Source organism: Sylvia atricapilla, chromosome 5 (assembly GCF_009819655.1).
Source record: "Sylvia atricapilla isolate bSylAtr1 chromosome 5, bSylAtr1.pri, whole genome shotgun sequence".
Classification (NCBI taxonomy): Eukaryota; Metazoa; Chordata; class Aves; order Passeriformes; family Sylviidae; genus Sylvia; species Sylvia atricapilla.
The window spans coordinates 20,749,608-20,768,646 of record NC_089144.1 but is presented as its reverse complement, the minus strand read 5'-3'; the positions used below and the strand labels follow the sequence as shown (position 1 = coordinate 20,768,646).

Sequence of the window (19,039 nt, the reverse complement as noted above, 5' to 3'; positions counted from 1 at the left end):
CAGTGGATGAGCACAGCGCAAAGACACAATCCCTGAAAAGGGGCCCGTGCGGGCGGCAACGCATTCTCGTTTCCAGCTCCATCTCTGAGGTCCTTCTGTCTGCCAGGTTTACATGGAAGGATCCAGAGAACAGGAGATAGGGATGAAGGCAGTCAGTTTAGATGGAGTCTCAAAGCAATTAGACACGACTGTCAGCACAGCTCTGGGAAGGGGAGACAGACGGTTTGAAACATGCTCCCCTTCCCGCGACACACCCTGAGTACAAGACTCAAGACATAAATTACATCATCTCAACATGTGCCAGTGTCCTACCACCAGGTTATTCAGCTGCTGAGGACAGAGTTGTAGGATTAAGCAAACCTCATGACTAGATACAAATGAGGAAAGAAAAAACTCTTCCCCCTCTTCCTCAGGAAACACAAATAAAACCCATCGTCTTTAATCCCAGACAACTCACAAATCTCAGATTTTCCCCCATAGGCAAAAAGATCACTGCATGACTGGGTTTTATTTCTTTTTCTTTTTTCCCCCACCTTTTCATCTTACATTTGCTAACTCAAATCCAAAGTCAGAAAAAATATATATATTTAGTCAGAAGTACGTCAGTTACATTTATTAACCTACTCCAAGGGAGAAGCTCCAGGGATTCACCATACAAGTATAAAACCCCTTTCAAAACACCTAGGGGTTACTATATTAACTTCATCCCAGCAGTCAATCAATGCAGTAAAAAATTAAAATACTGAAAATGGATGCTTTTCCCCTCCTCCACGTGTCCAGTGATTGCTCCATTACAGTGTGATGAGGTCCACCAGGTTGCCTTTAGGAGGGGTCATGTTGTCTGGGAAGAAGTTGACTAATGTGTCAAACAGCTGAGTTCTCTGGGCATATGTGTGGTCAACGTCTGAAAATCCTGGGGGAGGAAGAAAAGGGGAAAGTAAGTCACTCCTCCCAATCCCAAACACTCAGTTTAGCAGTGGAATTGTCCATTTGGGATAAATGTTAACAGCTCCCTCTGCCTCCACTAATAAGGCTGCCAGCTCTCTGTCCCACTACTGTGAGCACATATACAGAGATTACGTCACCCCAAGCAAGCACTGCCATCAAAATGCCACAAAAGTAATAAACAAATGCCTGTCAAGCTCACTGACAGCCCTGAAGAAACAGGGGAAGAAGGGAGTTCTCAGGGGACTGCTCTGATGTCCCAGAAAACAAAATCCATGTAGCTATTTTTATTTGGTGCCTCATTTCTTCTGTCCTCGGGCTTTCTTCATTATCTTCTTTGCCATAACCAGAATTGCTCCTTGGATTGCTTGGAGTTTTTCTTGAGATAAGTTCTGCTGACAGCAGGAGTCCCAGCCCAGACTTGGTATTTATTCAGTGCACTTGCACTTGGTTGCATCTTGGCACACATGAGCTTTGCAAACCAGTTTCTGGAGTGCTGCCTCCCAAGACAGCAGGGTTTGGTTTGCATTGTTTATCTTAACCCTACACTAAAACGATCAGCAAGAACAATAGGGCAGGCACACAACACTCTCTTCCACTTTGGATCACTTCCATTGCTGCTATCTCAAAGGAATGCTTTTTAATTCAGTGAACTCACTCTTCAGTTAATCAAAATCAACCAAGTTAGTCCAACTAAGGAGGATTGGGGTTTCTATTTTCAAAGCATCTCCTGATGTACATATCCTCCTATCTGTAAACCCAAATCTGATAAAGTATTGTACTCAGTCAAGAACTAATTACTCTTTTAAAATGCTTAAAACTAGGTAAAAGTTTTGAGGGTGATGAAGCACTGGCGCAAGTTGCCCAGGGAAGCTGTGGATGTCCCATACGTGAAGTGTTCAAGACCAGGTTAGATGAGGCTTGGAGCAACTTGGGATACAGAGGGTGTCCCTGCTCATGGCAAGAGGGGGTTGGAATGAGACAATTTCTGAAGGTCTCTTCCAGCCCAAGCCATTGTACGAGTCTATGAAAAATCCAACTCTTTTGAAGCCTGGGTTTTCTTTCTTTAAAAAAAAGTTGATCTTATAGGGTCAACTTGATGTCTTCCAAACCACAGGAAGTCAGCAGAGCTTCCTCATCCAGTAGGGCAGGACTGCAGTGGGCTTTAATTTTCCCTCAATTTCTTAGACTGGGAATTACACCTCCATCAAAAACTGAAGTCATCCACTCTCTTAGTGAGAGCTCAGCAACTTGAGGACACCCCAGCAGTAACAAAGACGTAATTTCTGCTTGTAGCTTTCCCACAGCTTGCCCAGGATGAGTGTCTGAGATCTCCCAAAGAGTTAACTGGACAGAGCAGTAAAACAAATCACGGCTTTGGCTCGGCCCTCCTGTTTCCAGCCCTTCACGCCACTGTTTTCTCCGCTCTTGACACTCTGCCCAAAGAACTCGTTCTGTAGAGAACAGAGCGAACCAAACTACTCCAGGAATTGCAGTTATCACAGCAAACAGAGCCGTAGCCATGCTGTGAGATTCCAAAGTGACATGACAGGAGGTGCTTTATTCTGACCAAAGCTTCTGTTTACTTGGGTAACAGTGAAGGATCAGATGTAATAAGAGACACAAAATGATCCCAGGAGGCATTGGTTTAAAACCACGGATGTTGACAGATGTTTTAAATATGGGCTTGAGGCATTGGACACTGGTCATTATAAATAACCTCTCAAATGTCTGGGTAGTGACACTTTGCATATTGAAAAGAGCCTGCAATGTTAATAGGAACTATAACATTTGATATAAAACCAGTAGAAACTAAGAGTAATTATCAAAGGGAACATCATGTAATTCCTCTGACACACAATACTCACCAGAGTCGTGAATCCGAGCCAGACTTAAATAATGCTGAGGCAAGAAGCTGAAACTGCAGAGAGGAGGTAAGGGACAAAGAAAGAAAAAGTGTTATTAACCACACAGGCAAAAACCCCAAAGGATTCATAGAAGTACAAGTAGCTTTAGAGTTCCTCTGTTTTCTCTACACAATCCTCCTAGCTCCTGTGCCTACACAGAATAACAGCAGCAGGCACTTTCACATGAGCACTACAATTTGTCACCTTGGCACAAGTTAGATGCTTTTTCCTAGAATTAGAGCAGTGTTGATGTAATGAAAGGTATTTGACCGAGAGCTCTAAAAAATCTCATTTTTTTACATATAATTTTTGCCTCTTTGCCAGAAGGTAGAGTCCTCTCCACACAGTAACATTCCCAGGGATTAACATGGTACAGGCTCAGCAGCCAGGGATTAGATGACACAAAAACAGGGTAACTGCTGGAGTGATCATGAACTTCTTGAACACAGAGAAAGCCCTACCCAGAGAAGCTGTGGAGGCCCCAACCTAGGCAGTGTTCAAGGCCAGGCTGGACTGAGCAACCTGATCTAATGGGTGGCATCCCTGACCATGGCAGGAGGTTTGGAACTCAATGATCCTTAAGGTCCCATCCAACCCAAACCATTCTGACTCTAATGACAACAATCCTTCTGAATGGCCAGAGATCTCCTATCACAAATTTAAGGCAGTATCTTCTTAACTAAAGATAAAAATTCTTTGTTTGGGAACATCAAGACCATAAACAAGAACATTTTAATTAACACATTCATGGTTTTATTCCCCCTTGATGTTTCACTGATAGATGGTGACCACAGTGTCTTCCTCTGCCCCTGACTGCTGTTTCCAGTTACCCAAGGAACAGCAAAGCTTAATATTGTGTCTCCTGCCAGTGTGTGTTTTCAGCACACAGCCTGAAGGAAAAGAAGGGAAGAAAAAACCAGAAGAGAAGCAAATATGTTCAGGAAAGGAGTGGAAAGAACAGCCAGGCATTACATATCCATCAGTTTAATTTCAATTTCAAGTAAAAATGGGAACACAGACAATTTGTAGGCATGTAGGAGTGGAGAAGGTGATGAGTAGCAGCCAACGTGAATTTGGCAACAACAAGTTGTAGCACATCAATCTGATTTCTCCTATGAGGCAGAAGGCCCTAGGGATGGGACTTGGCAATAGACCTTGTCCATTCTGACTTTCATACGAATTCTAACACTTTTATATGATATTTAAGGCACACTGTCAAGGCACCACTTAGATTAAGCCAACAGGGGAAGACAAACAGGTCAAATAACTTTACTGTGGGTGGCCATCAATGGTTTGACATCAAAATGGAGCCTTGACTCAGGAGTGATTCATCTGTGCCCCAGGGTCAGCATCACCCTGGGTTTTCAGTGATAACCTGCTTGGTAGAACAGGGCAGGATCACCAGACCTTACACCACACTCAGACTGACTGCCAGCATGGAACAGACAACCTTCCAACTGCTTTTCCACTTAATCCAAATTATAATGATGGATTGAGGTGCATTTCACCAGGGCCAAGTGCAAATCAACATAAACAGGAAAAATCTGCAATACAGAACAGGTGCAGAGTCTTTGTGAAAATGCACTTTGGAGCTACAACAGATCAGTGTAACTGTATTATAAAACTGGTAAGTGCATGACAAGGAGCAGACTCTTTAAATAAAATACTCTTGCTGTTATCAAGGTTTTAAAGTCTCCTCTACAATAAGGCACCCATTTTGGGATGCCCTGTGTCAGTTAGCAAGATATAAGGAAAGCAGTAGAAAAAAAATTAGGTGTTCTGAAAACCAAGTTCTACAAAGAAAGCTCAAAGAAGTCAGGGCTGCAGAGCCTCCACAGAACAATGTCCAAGCACAAAACTGCCAGAAGTCACAGATGCAAAATGCTGCTACAAAAAGGAGATCTACAACCAAATGCAAGAAGCTACAAAAACACTTCAGTAAGATCAGTTTCAATGTGACATCAAGGGAAAAAACAGGCTAAAATAAGGACTGTAGTGTTCTGGGTAAGTCTGCATCCTTTAGGGAGGCAGGGTGAGAAGGATATAGGATTGACAAACTGGAGATGAGGGGGAAGTGGGTGTAAAGTGCCCTGAGTGTGAGGCCTGGTTAAACAAAATCACTGCAATGCCACACGTGGATTCCACCCTGAGCCTCATTTGTGAAAGCAGCTTGGCTTCCCAGCAGCACTGCACTTAAACAGCTGCCCAGCATAAATAGCTCCAAAAGTTCCAATAAAACCCGTGGCTAAATCCATGCAGCTTCTGAGAGCAAATGCCACGCTCTGGCCATCCTTCCCTCCCACACAAGTGCCTCATGGGTCCGCTGCCAGCTGCCTGGTGGCACACCAGCTGGGATAAAGGGGACGCCACGCGCTTCCAGGGGTTCCTGTGCTCCTGCAGGAACACCCTGCTGGGAGCACAGAGCCACACTGGGGCTCAGGTGCCCAATTAAGGGGTCAGATGAGCAGGGTTCAGCCAGGAACTCGCTGAACTGAGACAAAAACCGCGGTGAAAACAGCCTCTGCCAAGTATTCCAGCCTCATTCGCACCAGGCACGATGGATTTTCATGGCTATGAGTTTCTTTGCAGCTTTGTGGGGATGAAGGATCTTGTTTCCCTCTCCACCAATGGCACCGCACTTGAGTTAACCTTGAGGGCCATTGTTTGTTTAGTTTGAAATTAAATTCGTATATCAGCTCACACTTGAAAAGCACTTTCTGATGGAAAAGTCAAGCATGTGAGTTAAGAACATCAGTTAAGGACAGTGCTGAGCCTAAGCTGGTTCACTCTACATTTGTATTACAATTCCAAACCCTACAACGTTCTCCCAAAGAATCCCTACTTTTTTCCCCAAGTGTAGGACAGCTACTGCTCACTGAATACCAGGTCTCCTACATACCATTCCCAGCAGATATCCAATGTACTATTTTCTTCACAAAGTTCAAGCTCTGCTCTAAGAAGGAATTAATTTCTTCATCGACTTTCTTATCATATTAATTGTTATTCTAACAGATGGCACTTCAAACTCTGATTAATATTGGGTCTGTTTGAAACTAACAGTATCTGATTTTTCAAAATATGTAGTGTTATGCAACAGCTTCTGAATTCACAGAAAAGCAAAGCCCTCAAGCAAATCACACCTCAGATCTCTCCCATTAGGCACCAGAATAAAACACTCAATTAATGACCATCTAGGAAAAACAATTTGCTTAATATCACACAGCAACTCTGTTATGAAGGCAAGAGCAGAATTCAATTATCCAGCAGAAGCATCCAACTGTTTAATCACACCACCACCCATTTTCTTCTGACAATCCCTCTGGCTCACTGGCTTCATCCATTCCAAATTAAGCCTCTGCTCAAAAGACAGCAGTTCCCTTTGTTATACAATTAACTTCTCTCTCAGAGATTCAACAAGACTTCTGAACAGAGGCAGGGGTTCCTTGGAGATAAACAGATCTGGTTAACTAATAAAAGGTTATATACTATGTCTATTTTTATATATTTGCTGCACACCTCTGCCTTTGCACAAAAAAAACATGATTAAGCGGGAATGAGTAACTCTTGTTTGGGATACCTGGCAGGTTATATGAATCAGACACAATTCCTCCTCCTCTGTAATGCCTGTGTGTGAGTGCTCAGATCACAGCATAAACCAGTTCCTCAGTTTTGACCAGTTCTCTGGGGCTGGTGACCCCCAGCACAGGCTCAAAGAAGCAAAGAGAGGCTCAAATCCTTTGAGGATGGAGCTGTCGCTGAAATTGGGAAGGCTGAACACTGTTTTTTGTAAAGGCTCCTTGGCTCCAAAGCCTGTGCTCCTGCAGCACTCAGGCTCTGAGGCTTTACAAAGAATCACAGCAGGACACAAAGAAGAGAAACAGGCTTTTCTTAGCTCCTTCCTAGAACTATTTTTCCCATTTGGGCTTCAATTTTCCCAGAAATATCAGTCTAATGCAGATTCAAACAATACTTTAGGGCCCTGCTGGCTTTATCTGTCAAATTTATTAAAGACAAGGTCTTAAGAACGGAAAGTATGAAGCAGCCTTGAACAGGGGCCTCCAGCCTTAGTCTACAAGCAAGTCAGGCCTCAGACTGGCCTCCAGGTCCTTGCCCTTTCTCCCACCATGCTCCAAGAAAAACATACTGTGAGTTTTCCTTGTGCTTTGTATCTATTTTACAACAATCATGGGATAGAGCTTCATCAGTTGTTGAATCTCCATGTACAAAATGATCCTGCTCTCCCATACTTGGAAAGCACCGGACATTTTTTGTGTCATCTTGATTTCTACTGCAGCCCATTTAACAGCAGCAAAGTTCTGGGTATGATTACTGCTGTGTTCAAGGAGCATCTTTAGCTTTTGTACATGAACTACTGATGTTTCTGTGCTTTAACAGCACCTGTTCTTCTCTAAGAACAAAATTTGGAATTCAATTTGATGTTTATTTTGACCATCCTTTTATCTTTAAAAGCCTGCTGTTGTAATCTGTGTGTGACACAGAAGAACAGCCACGCCAGCAGAAAAGTTTTACACCAGCAAATGACCCTTCTATACAACTTTTAATCTGTTAAATCAGAGGCAAAATTCCCCCTTTTCCAGGGACTTACTCTCCTTTTCCTACACTGTCAGGGCTATTAACCCACAGCCAGTAAAAAAGATCCACTGAATTGGGAACACTGAACTGACTGAGGAGGTTTAAGTGATGTCAAGCAGAATCGCGGTTAAAGAGAACTGGATCTGCATTTGTGGGCAGAGAAATTGCTGGCAGACAGCCTGTGGCTACTAAACCAAGCACCCATGCAATACCTGTTACTTGCAGGCATCTACTTCATCTCAGAGTAATAAAAAAAGGAAAATAAAAATATAGTCCTCTTAGCATGCCTGAATTTCACAGTAACAGAATGAAAATCTTGGGGTATGTTCCTACTATCAATCATTCATGCTACTTTAAACAAAATTGGTTACTAACGCCAAAGTAAGTTTCAAGAACAGTCTGTTTGTTTTCCTTGGCATCCAACTACAAACAGCTGAACAGACTTGCCTAAGTAAGTTAGAAGGAATTACTTCTATTACAAAGCAAGCAAGTCTCACCACAAGGAGAAATTCTGCTTGTAATGGTATATAACACCACCCAGATCTCTATCCATAAAACATGAAGCCATACAGGCCAGTCTCCAGAATTACTGCACAAAGTCCAGGATAAAACTACTCAACCTGGTCCTTCCCAAATTTAACAGTTGCCCTGGAAAGAGGGAAAACAGGCAGGAATTGATTCCCTAAAGTTTTAAGAAGCCTCACAGCATTCAGTAGCTGCAGCCAATCACATCTATTGCCTTTGTTATTAATCAAGATACAAGTCAAATAAAGGCAGGGCATGGAGGTGTCTGGGCTGAGAGACATAATCAAACTGGTGTTTGAAATTCGATATGGAATCCAAAAAGCCTGCGTCAGTCCTCTGGAAAGCACAGGAGCTATTTGAAGATGCAACGCCAGAGCAAAAAGCCAACTCGATGTGATAACCGGAAGGTAAATTGACGTCAACTGGAAACGCACCCAGTCAGTACCAGCCCAGCAGCTGGCTCTGTGCCACAGCCCTGGCAGATCTGTCCCAGCATAAAAAAGCTTTGCGAGTTAAAGCTTTATGACCAGCACGATGAAGAATAATTTAAAAAACCCACAACAAAACAAACCAACAAAAACCACCCCCAAATTCAAACCAAAAGCATCCCAGAAACTGTTAGATGATTTTTGGAGATGGCTGGAATGGATGGAAGCTTGAATTCTGCTGAATGGTGTGTGCTGATCTGAGGGCTCAACACGACAGACAGAAGCTATTGGATTTTGTTTGGATCAGACATTAGGCCTGCAGAGAAAGAATCCACAATATATTCACTCAGCTGGATTGAGCTATGTAAGCTCATTCACTGATCATTAATGTTCAGACATCAGTGTGCTCTCTCAAAAGGGGTAATTATTTTCTTCAAACATTTCATTCTATTTCTACCTGGTATGATACAGCTTCTACATTCCCCCAAAACCTCAGAGAAGCCCATGCAGTCATGTAAATTCTCCATTCCTACAAGGTGGACAAGTTGAACAGTGAACTGGGAAAAGGAAAGCAGGATATTAAAGGCTTTCCTGCGCCAGATGTGTCTAACATGCAGCTTCTGCAGCAGCTCCTTTTGTCTGTGGGCGACAGGAGGCAGCAGGAACTAGGAGAGGAGCTTGCTCATCACACCACAGATGTTTGCTGTTCAGGGAATAATAAAAAGGCCCAGCCAGGCATGAGAGGCAAAATCTTCTTAGGAATAACTGGCTGAGGACAAACAGGCTAGCAGCATACAGGTGTGACGTGGAGAAAAAAGGAGATCAGAGAACATAGGACATATCTTACAGGAGCAGGAGTGAGCAGAAGGGGAAAAGAAAGCATCAGAATGGGGCCTTGAACTGTATGGGTTAGTACAGGCTCAAACAGGAAGAACAAACCTTGAATTCTGGGTTCAGTTTTAGGCCCCTCACAACAAGAAAGTCACTGAGGGGATGGAGTGTGTCCAGGGAGGGGAATTGAGCTGAGGAAGGGTCTGGAGCCCCAGGAGAGGCTGAGGGAGCTGGCAAAGGGGCTCAGCCTGGAGAAAAGGGGGAACCTCCTGGCTCTGCACAAGTCCCTGACAGGAGGAGACAGCCGGGGGGCAGTGGAGGTGTCACTCCCAAGTAATAAAACACAGAACAAGACGAAATGGCCTCAAGTTAAAGCTGGGTATCAGGAAAAAATTCACCAGAAGGGTTGTGCAGCTCTGGCACAGGCTGCCTGGGCTGTAATTCCCATTTCTGGACGTATTTAAAAGCCATACAGATGTGGCACCTGGGGACATGGTTTAGTTGTTGCCTTGGCAGTGCTGGGACAATGAGTGCACTTGATGACCTTCAAAGTCTTTTTCAACCTTAAAGACTCTGGAAGCGTAACCACAGTGGGAAGATGACACATACTGGGGGGGGGGAATAAAATCTTTTCTACCTTAAAAAAAGGAGGATCATCTGTTGTCTTTCCTATGCTAGAAATTACTAGAAAGGATGTGAAACTACTTGATATGGAACAATTAAAACAAGTAACTATATACAGAGAACAGAGAGTCACAGCATTTAAATGTTTTGTTGACTCACATGTTTATAAAGGCTGATTAGAATTTATGACAAATGTGATCACTTCCAAGATCCTGATAAGAGTAAACTTTTTCCTAATTCTAACCCTGCATTTCCAACCTGCACACATGCAAGAAGCATATTCTCCCCCAAGACCTTTCAGTGTCTGTTTAATCTTTCCCTTAGCTAAAGTAGCAAGTTAATGCCACCAGATTAAGAGATTTAATCCAGGGACACAGCATGGAATAGAACTGCCCCTCCTCCTATCACGATTTTATAAAGGGAGCTGTTGAATCCCTTCCCAAGTCATTAAGGAAAGAAGACAGCAAGAACCTCAGACTTTTCCTTATCTACCCATCAGGAGCATATCTCAGCTGGCTGCCTCAAATTCCATGTGGAAATTAATGCCAGAGTCAAACCAACCACTTTATCTGACACTTCTCACTATTTCTTTAATCGGTTTTGTAAAGTGACACGCACCGAGGCACTGGAATCAAAACAGGAAATGGGAACAAATTCCTGGAATAAATAAAGAACATGCCTACTGGATAATATTCAAAAGGCAAAGGAGATAAGATTTTAAGGGTAGCAAGCAATGTATAGGTATAAACTACTTCCAGAAATAGTGATCATCTTTGGAAAAACTGTTCCTCCCCAGAAATGCAGAACACTGAGAAACCTGAGCATGAGTAAGATTCTACTTTCTTTCTACTGCACAACCAACTACAGACTGGTGACATTTCAGAGTTTACATTTCAATTAAAGCTCCCAAAATATACACCAGCACACTGGAATTAAAACAAAGGCTCAGTCTTCACTCTCAGGAGTACAAAAGCTATTTTATCTGGACTTGCAGTTGTTAAATGACTGTTTTCAAAACAGTGTGACTTAGGTGCAGAGAAATAAATGATATAGCAAAGTGTCTGGCACCTGCAGAGCTTTTACAAACTTAATAAAACCCAGGTTAAAGAGGCTCAAAACTTTCAAGGAGAACACAGTTTAGATTTCTTTAGGACAAGGATCATTGATCCTCACCTCCTTTGTCTCCTCGGGGTCCGAGTGATCCACAGTTACATATAAATCATTCTGCAGGTACTTCAGTGCACTGAGAGGGTCAGTCTGAGCTTTCTCTTCAAACCTGCAGAGAAGAGACAGGAAACTTTAGCAGAGTCATTTCCTTCAGAACTAAATACTACTGGTTCAACATAGAGCAAAACCTATCTAACAAACCCAGTATTTCCAAAGAAAAACAAATTAATGGCAGCTGAGCCTCATGTTTGATGGAATTTCAAGTCAGACCAGAACATGGAAGAGGGGTTTTTTGGGGTGTAAAGGAGTTAAAATGGCAAAGTATTACATTCTCACTAAAAATATTCAACAGCATATGCACAGAAACTTCTTAATATACAAATATAAAATACTGAGTACAGCTTGTTTTCCACAAATGAAATAAAGCGTGAGTAGCACCTCACAGATGAGATACAGGCAAGCCTTGAGCACTTCAGTCCCTGGGATATTAACATCCCACCTCTGGAAACAGCACAGCTCCATAAAAATCCTGTGCACCATCACCATTATTTCCTCATTTTCTTTTAATGAACAGGAACTGGAACTTCTGTGAATTCCGTCAAGAAGTGAACAGAGCCCTCAGGAAATGATTCTGGGCTCAGCATCCTCAGTGAGCAGAGCTACTTCCCTGCAGCACTGAATTGGTTGCTTAAGCCTAGAACGGATGAGGTTTAAAATCACCTTTTTCCTCCTCTCACCTACCCACTGAGCGCAGCATCACACTGTTTGTCATCTTCTCATATTGTTATTTTTTTTTATTTAGGTCATCTACCTGGCTATTTATACACGGTGGACATGTACAGCCTGAATTTTGAAACTGCCTAAAAATGTCAGTGATTGAGCAGTGCAGGGAGCACAAAGACTGTGTCTGTCACCTGATGCATTTGACAGTTTTGTCACTACACATGGTTTCAAACCCTGCCATAGGTTTTCTCAGATGACATCACCACGCTCCAGAGAGCTGAAGTCCTTTAAATGAGAGGAACCACTGGCACTTTGTCTTTTTCCACCTGCCCAGCTTGGCTGACTGGTACTGAACAAGTTCATAGGAAAAAAGAGGAGCCCAGCTGATCTGTGGGTTTGCTGTAGATGCAAGGCCAGTACCTGTTCTGGTACCCAGAGCTTGGGGGAGTGCAGGTAAAGGGCAGCCAGCTCCAGCCAGGTACCCATCCCACCATCCCTGGCTGCTCAGGTTTGACTCCCTCACACAGACCCCAAAACTGGGAGCATGGCCCATAAACCCCAAACTTCTGCCAAATAACACAGCAACATTTCCTTCAAGTGCAATTTAAGCAAGTAGAAACAAATAATCCAGAACTGTCTCTGGGGGCTGCACAGCTACATTTCCATACCACCACATCTGGGTTCAATAAGCCTCCCAGATATCTAGGCAAGGCTTTTATTAATTCTTGTAGGTATTCACAGCTGCTGTGTGGCTAATCTCAGTGTCTTGCCCAGCCACAGTGGCTGTGAGCTGAGTACAGCAATTTGCTTGCTGCCTCAGAAATAAAATACCATCAGGAAAACCTGACCTTCCAACTCTTGTCAGAGCCTGATAACAAAGAATTCTCCCCCAGAATTCAGGGAGAGCTATTTACTGCCTTCAAATGATTTGCTGGGTCCTGAAAGGCTCTCTCACTGCTGCAATTTCTTGACTAAGACAACACCATAAGCTTGATTTTGAAAAGCTGTTGCCCTAAATAGCAAATCTAATGCAGCTCTGAAACATCCAGAGTGCAAGAAGCACTGCAGTGTAGCTGAATTCTGCCCAAGTGAGCTCTTTCAGGAGTTTCTGAATGAGAAACTCTGATGACCTCACCACGGTTGAGTCTCAGATGTGCAAAGACATCCAGCCCCCAGACTTCATTAGCATCCTTGCAGGCTGTTACTATCTCCAAGCACAGTGTTTCCAAAACATACTCCATTTCCTTGGGAGGTGACAGCACCAAAACACATGTTGATGAGCAGCAGAGTGAAAAGGGAATCTAAAAATTCCCCATGACTCCCCACACAATAACCAAATTTTTCTAGTTTTAGAATAGCATAGACAAAATGAATCAAGTTAATTTTGCAGTTCAGCCCTAACGCACTGCTTTTCATTAAAATAATTTTAAAAAATAATCAAGACATCTGCAAGAGGTTTAGAAGGGACCTTGGAGATCATCTAGTTCCATATAACCAACAAAATGACATTTCATAAAATGGTTTATGAGAGATTTGAGTCTTAGCAACTTGGAGAAAAATGAGACACCTGGAAAAGAAAATTGCAAACCACCTTTGTTTCTATACCTATGCTTTCTGATGAGGTATTTGCAGTGTCTTAGCAGGTATTCCTTTGAAGGTCGACAGAGCTTCAGAGACCAGAAATCATCTAATCTCATCTTTGGAGAGCAGGATTTACCAGGATTCCCTCCAAATAAGTAATGAACCTAAGGAAATGAGAGGTAGATAAAAAAATTGATTGTTTGTATAAATCCACGGAACAAAGACAATCTACTATGTCAGCAGCTTTGCAGAGGTTTATTCTGGTGTGAGAAAATCTACCTTTTAGACAGACTCTGCTCCATCTTATTATTAGTTTCCCTTTGTCCCCTTGGAGATGAAGAAAGTTCTCTTAAACCATTTACATCTTAAGATAATTAAAAAATTGCACTGTTAGAATATCCCCCTAGCAGATACCTGAGATATGTATAAATACAGATCCAAAATTCATGCAAACTCTTTCTTTAGGAAAAACCTTATGAACATGATAAATCCTTAAGTGAGTTGGAAGTGAGTTGGAAGTCCTAAAGATGTCCAAAGTAAAGCGACAGCAAGCCTAGTCCAGCATAATCTAGACTTACAGAGAGAGGCAAATTTCCAGAAGAGTGCAAGTGTCACAAAAGGGCTGTTTATTTCTTTACTACATTTTTCTTCCCATCGTGTGGTAATTTCAGACTCTGAACTGTTGATATTAAACACGCTACAAAGGACCTTCAAATACTGAAGTTTAACAAGTCCAAGAGGCTACCTTTCCCCACGGCTTTAAAAATAATCACTCAAAACAATGTATTCTGCATCCCACTGCTGTAGGCTCTCCTTATTTATATCAGAGGAGTTTAGAAAGGTCATTGGAACAGAGGTTTCTAAAAATAAGACTCTTCAAAACAAGCACATCAAACAGTTCCTCAGATAAAGCTGGGCAACTGCGGTGACTTAGCAACCTTCAGAGTAACTCAGAAAATACTACTTTGTCTCATGGTGCCTTACACTTAGAAGTAAAGGCAGAACAGTCCTTACTTACTTACTGTATCATTATACTTATTTATTGTATCATTACAGTGAAGACAAGAAGTAATGCAATTTCTCCATACAGAATCTGCACCCATTCCTCCTTAAAAATCCCTCTTATTGTCAAGTTTTGAGCCAGTCGGCTTACCCAAATTTGATTAACATCCCACAGAATGCAAGACTAAAATTTTTTTTCTTTAACTCAGGCTGTTTATGAATAGGGAGAATTTTTAGAAAAATCCATTAAAGGATCAGTAAACGTGTCACAGTAGTTTAAATTTATGAGTTAACGTTATTTATGAACCTAATCTGTGGGTTTGTGCTTTATTGGTTAATATGCACAAAGCCCTAAGTTTATTGAGTTGTCATATACACTAAATCAAATTTTAAGTCTATTTATGTATGAATGTGTCCATTGGAGGCTGACAGTGCTAAAGAATGACAGTTGCTTTTGGCATGCAGGACAAAGTGAGGCACCTTGGGTTCAGAGGATTCTTAACTGTGATTAGTTCATTCAAACATATCTTTTCTTAAGAATTTTGGTAATTATCTGTTCTCATTTAGTCACCAACAGGTGAGTTTAAATCCCTGAGAATAATGAATGAAGTTTTGTATGTTCTGAAGTGTGAGACCAGATCTCTTGTTTACTTCATACTAACATAAAAAGTAGTTTAGCAACTTATTTCAAAATACGGGAAATGAGAGCTACTCACCATATTAATTCAAATATTCAAAAAGTCTATTTATTGCACCATCTTTAAGGAAATAGCTACATCTTAAGAGTAAAGAGACTAAAAAAAAAATTTCATACCTTGTGCAACTCATCGTACACCAGCTGATGGGCAAACCTTGGGCAGGGCTCCTCTTCCTGAAGGCTTTTACCTGGATTCTCTTTTGCTGCTTGGTCATTCTTATAGACACAAGACCTGAAGTTCAAAGCAGTAAGGAATTATTAGTTGTACCTACAAATAGCATAAAAAGTTGCTGAATGGCTGGAAGGTACAAATGATGTAAAACACAAAAAATTTTCTTACTTCTCTCTATGTTGTCCTCTATTATCCCATCCCATCCTTAGCTCTACAAAGCACCCAGCCAGCAATCAGAGGTCACCTTGGCTGAAAACAATCCTCAAGCACAAGCCAAACTGGAAAAAATTCTAGAAAATTATTTGTCATGAGCTTTGGGGATCTCTTCAGATGTTACATTATTTGCCTACAGAACTATCAGCATGAAGTATTTTTTTTATTATGGAAAAAAACATCTTGGACCTAGAAGAGCTTTAGACCACAGATTATAGCAGAGGTGGTATTTCAGTCAGTGATTTCCAGGCAGACTTAAATTATAACTGAGAATTCACTTTTAAAAAAACAACACTCAGACCTTTTGAAGTGACTGACCCCACTTTAGAAGAGGCCTTGAATACAAAATCTCTGCCAGCTCTGCAAAGGAACAGTGGTAACGAGCTACTAAGTACAATTCACTGAACAAACCTGGAGATATTTTCTCATAGTATCAGATCTGGCACGGAGACTTCTCCATCACCATTCACTTGCATCAATTTCCTCAGTTTCTAAGCACTAGAGCCACGTACACTGCTATTAACAACTTACACTGGACTGAATTTGCTGGTCTGGTGCTGAATCCTGGCCTTGAACCCTTCCTACAGGAAAAACCTTTTATAACTGCTCACTTCCCCTCATCCCCTCCACCTGGCTCCAATAAAGATGTTCACATGACTGCTCTCCCTCATTTGGATTATTGCCATGATACCTCTAAAGGCAATGGGAAAAAGAGGGGCCCCAAGGGAACTCAGCTGTCTTCCACAACTTTCCACAATTCCATGGTTAACTGAGATCATAGAATTACCTTAGGGAGACAGGATGGCTTTCTAAATAAAGTCAGTGTGGAAGTCAGAACTCAGGACTTACCAACTGTTCCTCACAATGTCATAAATCCAGAAGGAATTCCTTACGTTTTCTTCCCGCTTCTCCTTGTCTTTACTGAGCCCTGACAAGACGTGGATTTCATTCAGTTCGGGATCAATGGTGGCCCTTTGAGTAAAACCTGTCATTGGAACTGGGAAAAGAAAATAAAAGTTACACACTGGAAACAACAGAGGATGCAGAAAGGGATCCAAACATCAGGGAAATGAGTTTCCTTCCCCCTGCAATTCAGCAGATCATCATCCAGAGGCCAACTTCTTCCCTGTTAAGCCAAGTCCAATGAAAATTCTCTTCTTCTCTTTCCATCTCTCTTTCTATCTTTCTGTTTTTTCTTGGAAGAAAAAACAAACCATTCTGAGAGCTGCTGTTTCCTAGGAAAACCTATGGACAGAACCATTTGGGAGACTACCAGCTCAGAAATGAGGATTAAGATGCCTAACATAGAGCTAAATGACCAGACGACCCTTACAAATATGAATGGAGTGATTTTGTTATTATCTCATCTGTAAAAGGAAGCATTGATTCCAGAAAGCTTAATTGCAAAAGCTGGGAAACTCCAAAAAATTCAAGATGACATCACGATTCTACAGCTCACAACCCTACAGGACAAAGATGTCAAAGAAGTTTTTTGTATTTTCTGAATAGCTGTGGCGTAATTACCAAACTATTCTTCTGTCCCACCTTCGGATTTAGAAACATGGTGAAATCCTGCAGATTCCAATAGTTTTCATCATAATTCCCCGAAAAAAAGGTCAGCAAATTTGTTTGGCAGTCCTTTTTGTTTGTTGTGTAATTCCCCATTTCCTGTTTCCCTAGGCAACCATCCCTCCAAAATGTATTTGTGAAGGGCACGTGATCTTTGTTTACAGATCCTGTTTGTCTCCTTTCTCTTTCTGGGTCAGTTTACAAAGGCTGGTAAAGGTTCCTGGCCTTCGGTCAAGATTTTGGCACGAAAAATTCTCAGAACTCTTGTATTTTGCAAATTCTTCCTTGCAATTAACTGAACTGCACCCACAGCCTAGAAAACGAGTCCTACATTAATAAAACATTTAATATTGCCGTTGGGGAATACACAAAATGGTATTTTGGAAACTCATTCTGTAACTGGTTTCATTCTCACGCTTCACTCTTTTCACTTGTTAGGCCAGGAAAGCAATAAAAGAATTAAAAAATTCTGAGTAGAATTTCGTTTTCTACAATTTTAGCCCCTAGTGAAGAATTTAGCAACACCACAAAACCTAAGCATATCTTTTAAAATATTTTAAATGCTTAATTCTCATGTAAATTTAAACAGAAACTGGAATATATTTGGATAACTCATTCTCAGACTCCCTTTGACAAAATCTTTATTATTTTACAGCAGGAAGAGGTTTTGGAGCCCTCATCAGCATAAACCTGTCTAGTCTGACCTCCAATTTTGCCACAAAGTTTTAAAGGAAAATTAATCCAGTTTATAAGCAAATGGGTAGTAGAAAACAGAAAAAAAAATACGGCAATAACACTGACACAACAATGGCTACACACCTTGTTTTATCCGCAAACCACAAAGAACTTAGTTTTTAAATAAGGCAAACAAGGACTGTGAAAGTCATCCCATAAAGGAAATTGAGAACAGAAAGATGACTATTGGTAAAAAATGCTAATTTTTGAAAAGTATCATGCAATGTGTTTGTTTGCATAGTCAGGGACTACGTTGCTGACCCAAAAGGATTAAATTCAAGGCCTGTTCAAGACATTTCTGGCAGGAGAGCCATCTAAATTTGATCAGCAATGCTAATGCACATAGAAAATGTCTTTGCAACCCTATCTGCTGCTTTGAACACTTGAGACCACGCCGGGAATATTACAAAAAAAAAAAAAACCCTGTGCAAATCTTCAGAGCACTAATACCTCATTGAAATGAAAATTATTATAATCATGAGGAACATAGCTGCTCTACTACCACTGATACTCAAAGCATCTGAAACTTGTCTATGGAAGTCCCATCCCTCCTCCTGAAATGTTGTTAAATAAATTAATTTTGTATCTCGCTTATGCCCGATTTCCCAAAGCTGAAATTATTATTAAAATAATGAAGGAGGGAAAAGCTGCCAAAGTTCAGTGCTGGTGGTTTTTTCCACTTGATATTAAGAATAGAATTAATCTGCAGCAACTGCAATCAAACCCAGATTCAAGTCAAGTAATTTTAGGCTTCCCTCAGTTGTAAATCAAACTCTTCTTGAGACTGTTTGAAATGCAGAATGTCTAGAAAAGAATCAGAAATATAAATCCCCACATTTACTAAGGGCCAAGGCAAGGAGTAACTTACATAAACTCTGTGACCTATCTAAGCAACTGTGTAGAAACTGTATTTTAGCAGTACCCTAGGCAAGAAAGAGTTGACATCTGGTCTTTTGCAGAGGAGGACAAAATGGGAAAGTTGGATGCAGTGTCATTAAAAAAAACTCCATAACACAAATTTGATAAACAAGTCTCTGAAAATAAATAGACAGTAAGACAAGATACTACACAGCGAGCAGGAGAAGCTGTGATGTTTTAAACCCAACAGAAACACCAAAAAAAGATGTTTTTCAAGGAGGTCTGATCCTTGACAGAGCATAAGGGCTCCATAAAAACCTCAGCACTGAAATACTTCCACTAGGGGGTAAGAGAGGTTCATCATCTGCAAGTGCAGCAGACTGGAAGGAAATGTTGGACAGAATTCAAATGAGAATGGTCCGAGTATTAGAGAGGGACACAGGCTGGAAACGTTGGAAAAATACTTGTG

The 19,039-nt window shown here is 41.4% G+C and overlaps 1 protein-coding gene across 2 annotated transcripts in view; it reads right to left on the bottom strand.

Moving 5' to 3' along the window:
• Positions 1 to 598: 598 nt before the first annotated feature.
• Positions 599 to 19,039, bottom strand: part of MKLN1 (muskelin 1) — a 93,797-nt gene continuing 75,356 nt past the window's right edge. The window contains exons 13-18 of one of the 2 annotated variants that reach the window (XM_066318873.1): positions 16,258 to 16,405; positions 15,141 to 15,255; positions 13,349 to 13,488; positions 11,027 to 11,129; positions 2,824 to 2,866; positions 599 to 925 (exon numbers count right to left, since the gene is read on the bottom strand). In XM_066318873.1, coding sequence (XP_066174970.1) covers positions 792 to 925; positions 2,824 to 2,866; positions 11,027 to 11,129; positions 13,349 to 13,488; positions 15,141 to 15,255; positions 16,258 to 16,405 — 683 coding nt within the window. In that variant the 3' untranslated portion in view covers positions 599 to 791. Of the gene's footprint in view, positions 926 to 2,823; positions 2,867 to 5,751; positions 8,715 to 11,026; positions 11,130 to 13,348; positions 13,489 to 15,140; positions 15,256 to 16,257; positions 16,406 to 19,039 lie in introns of those variants that run through there. The other variant, XR_010743588.1, reaches the window with a different exon arrangement.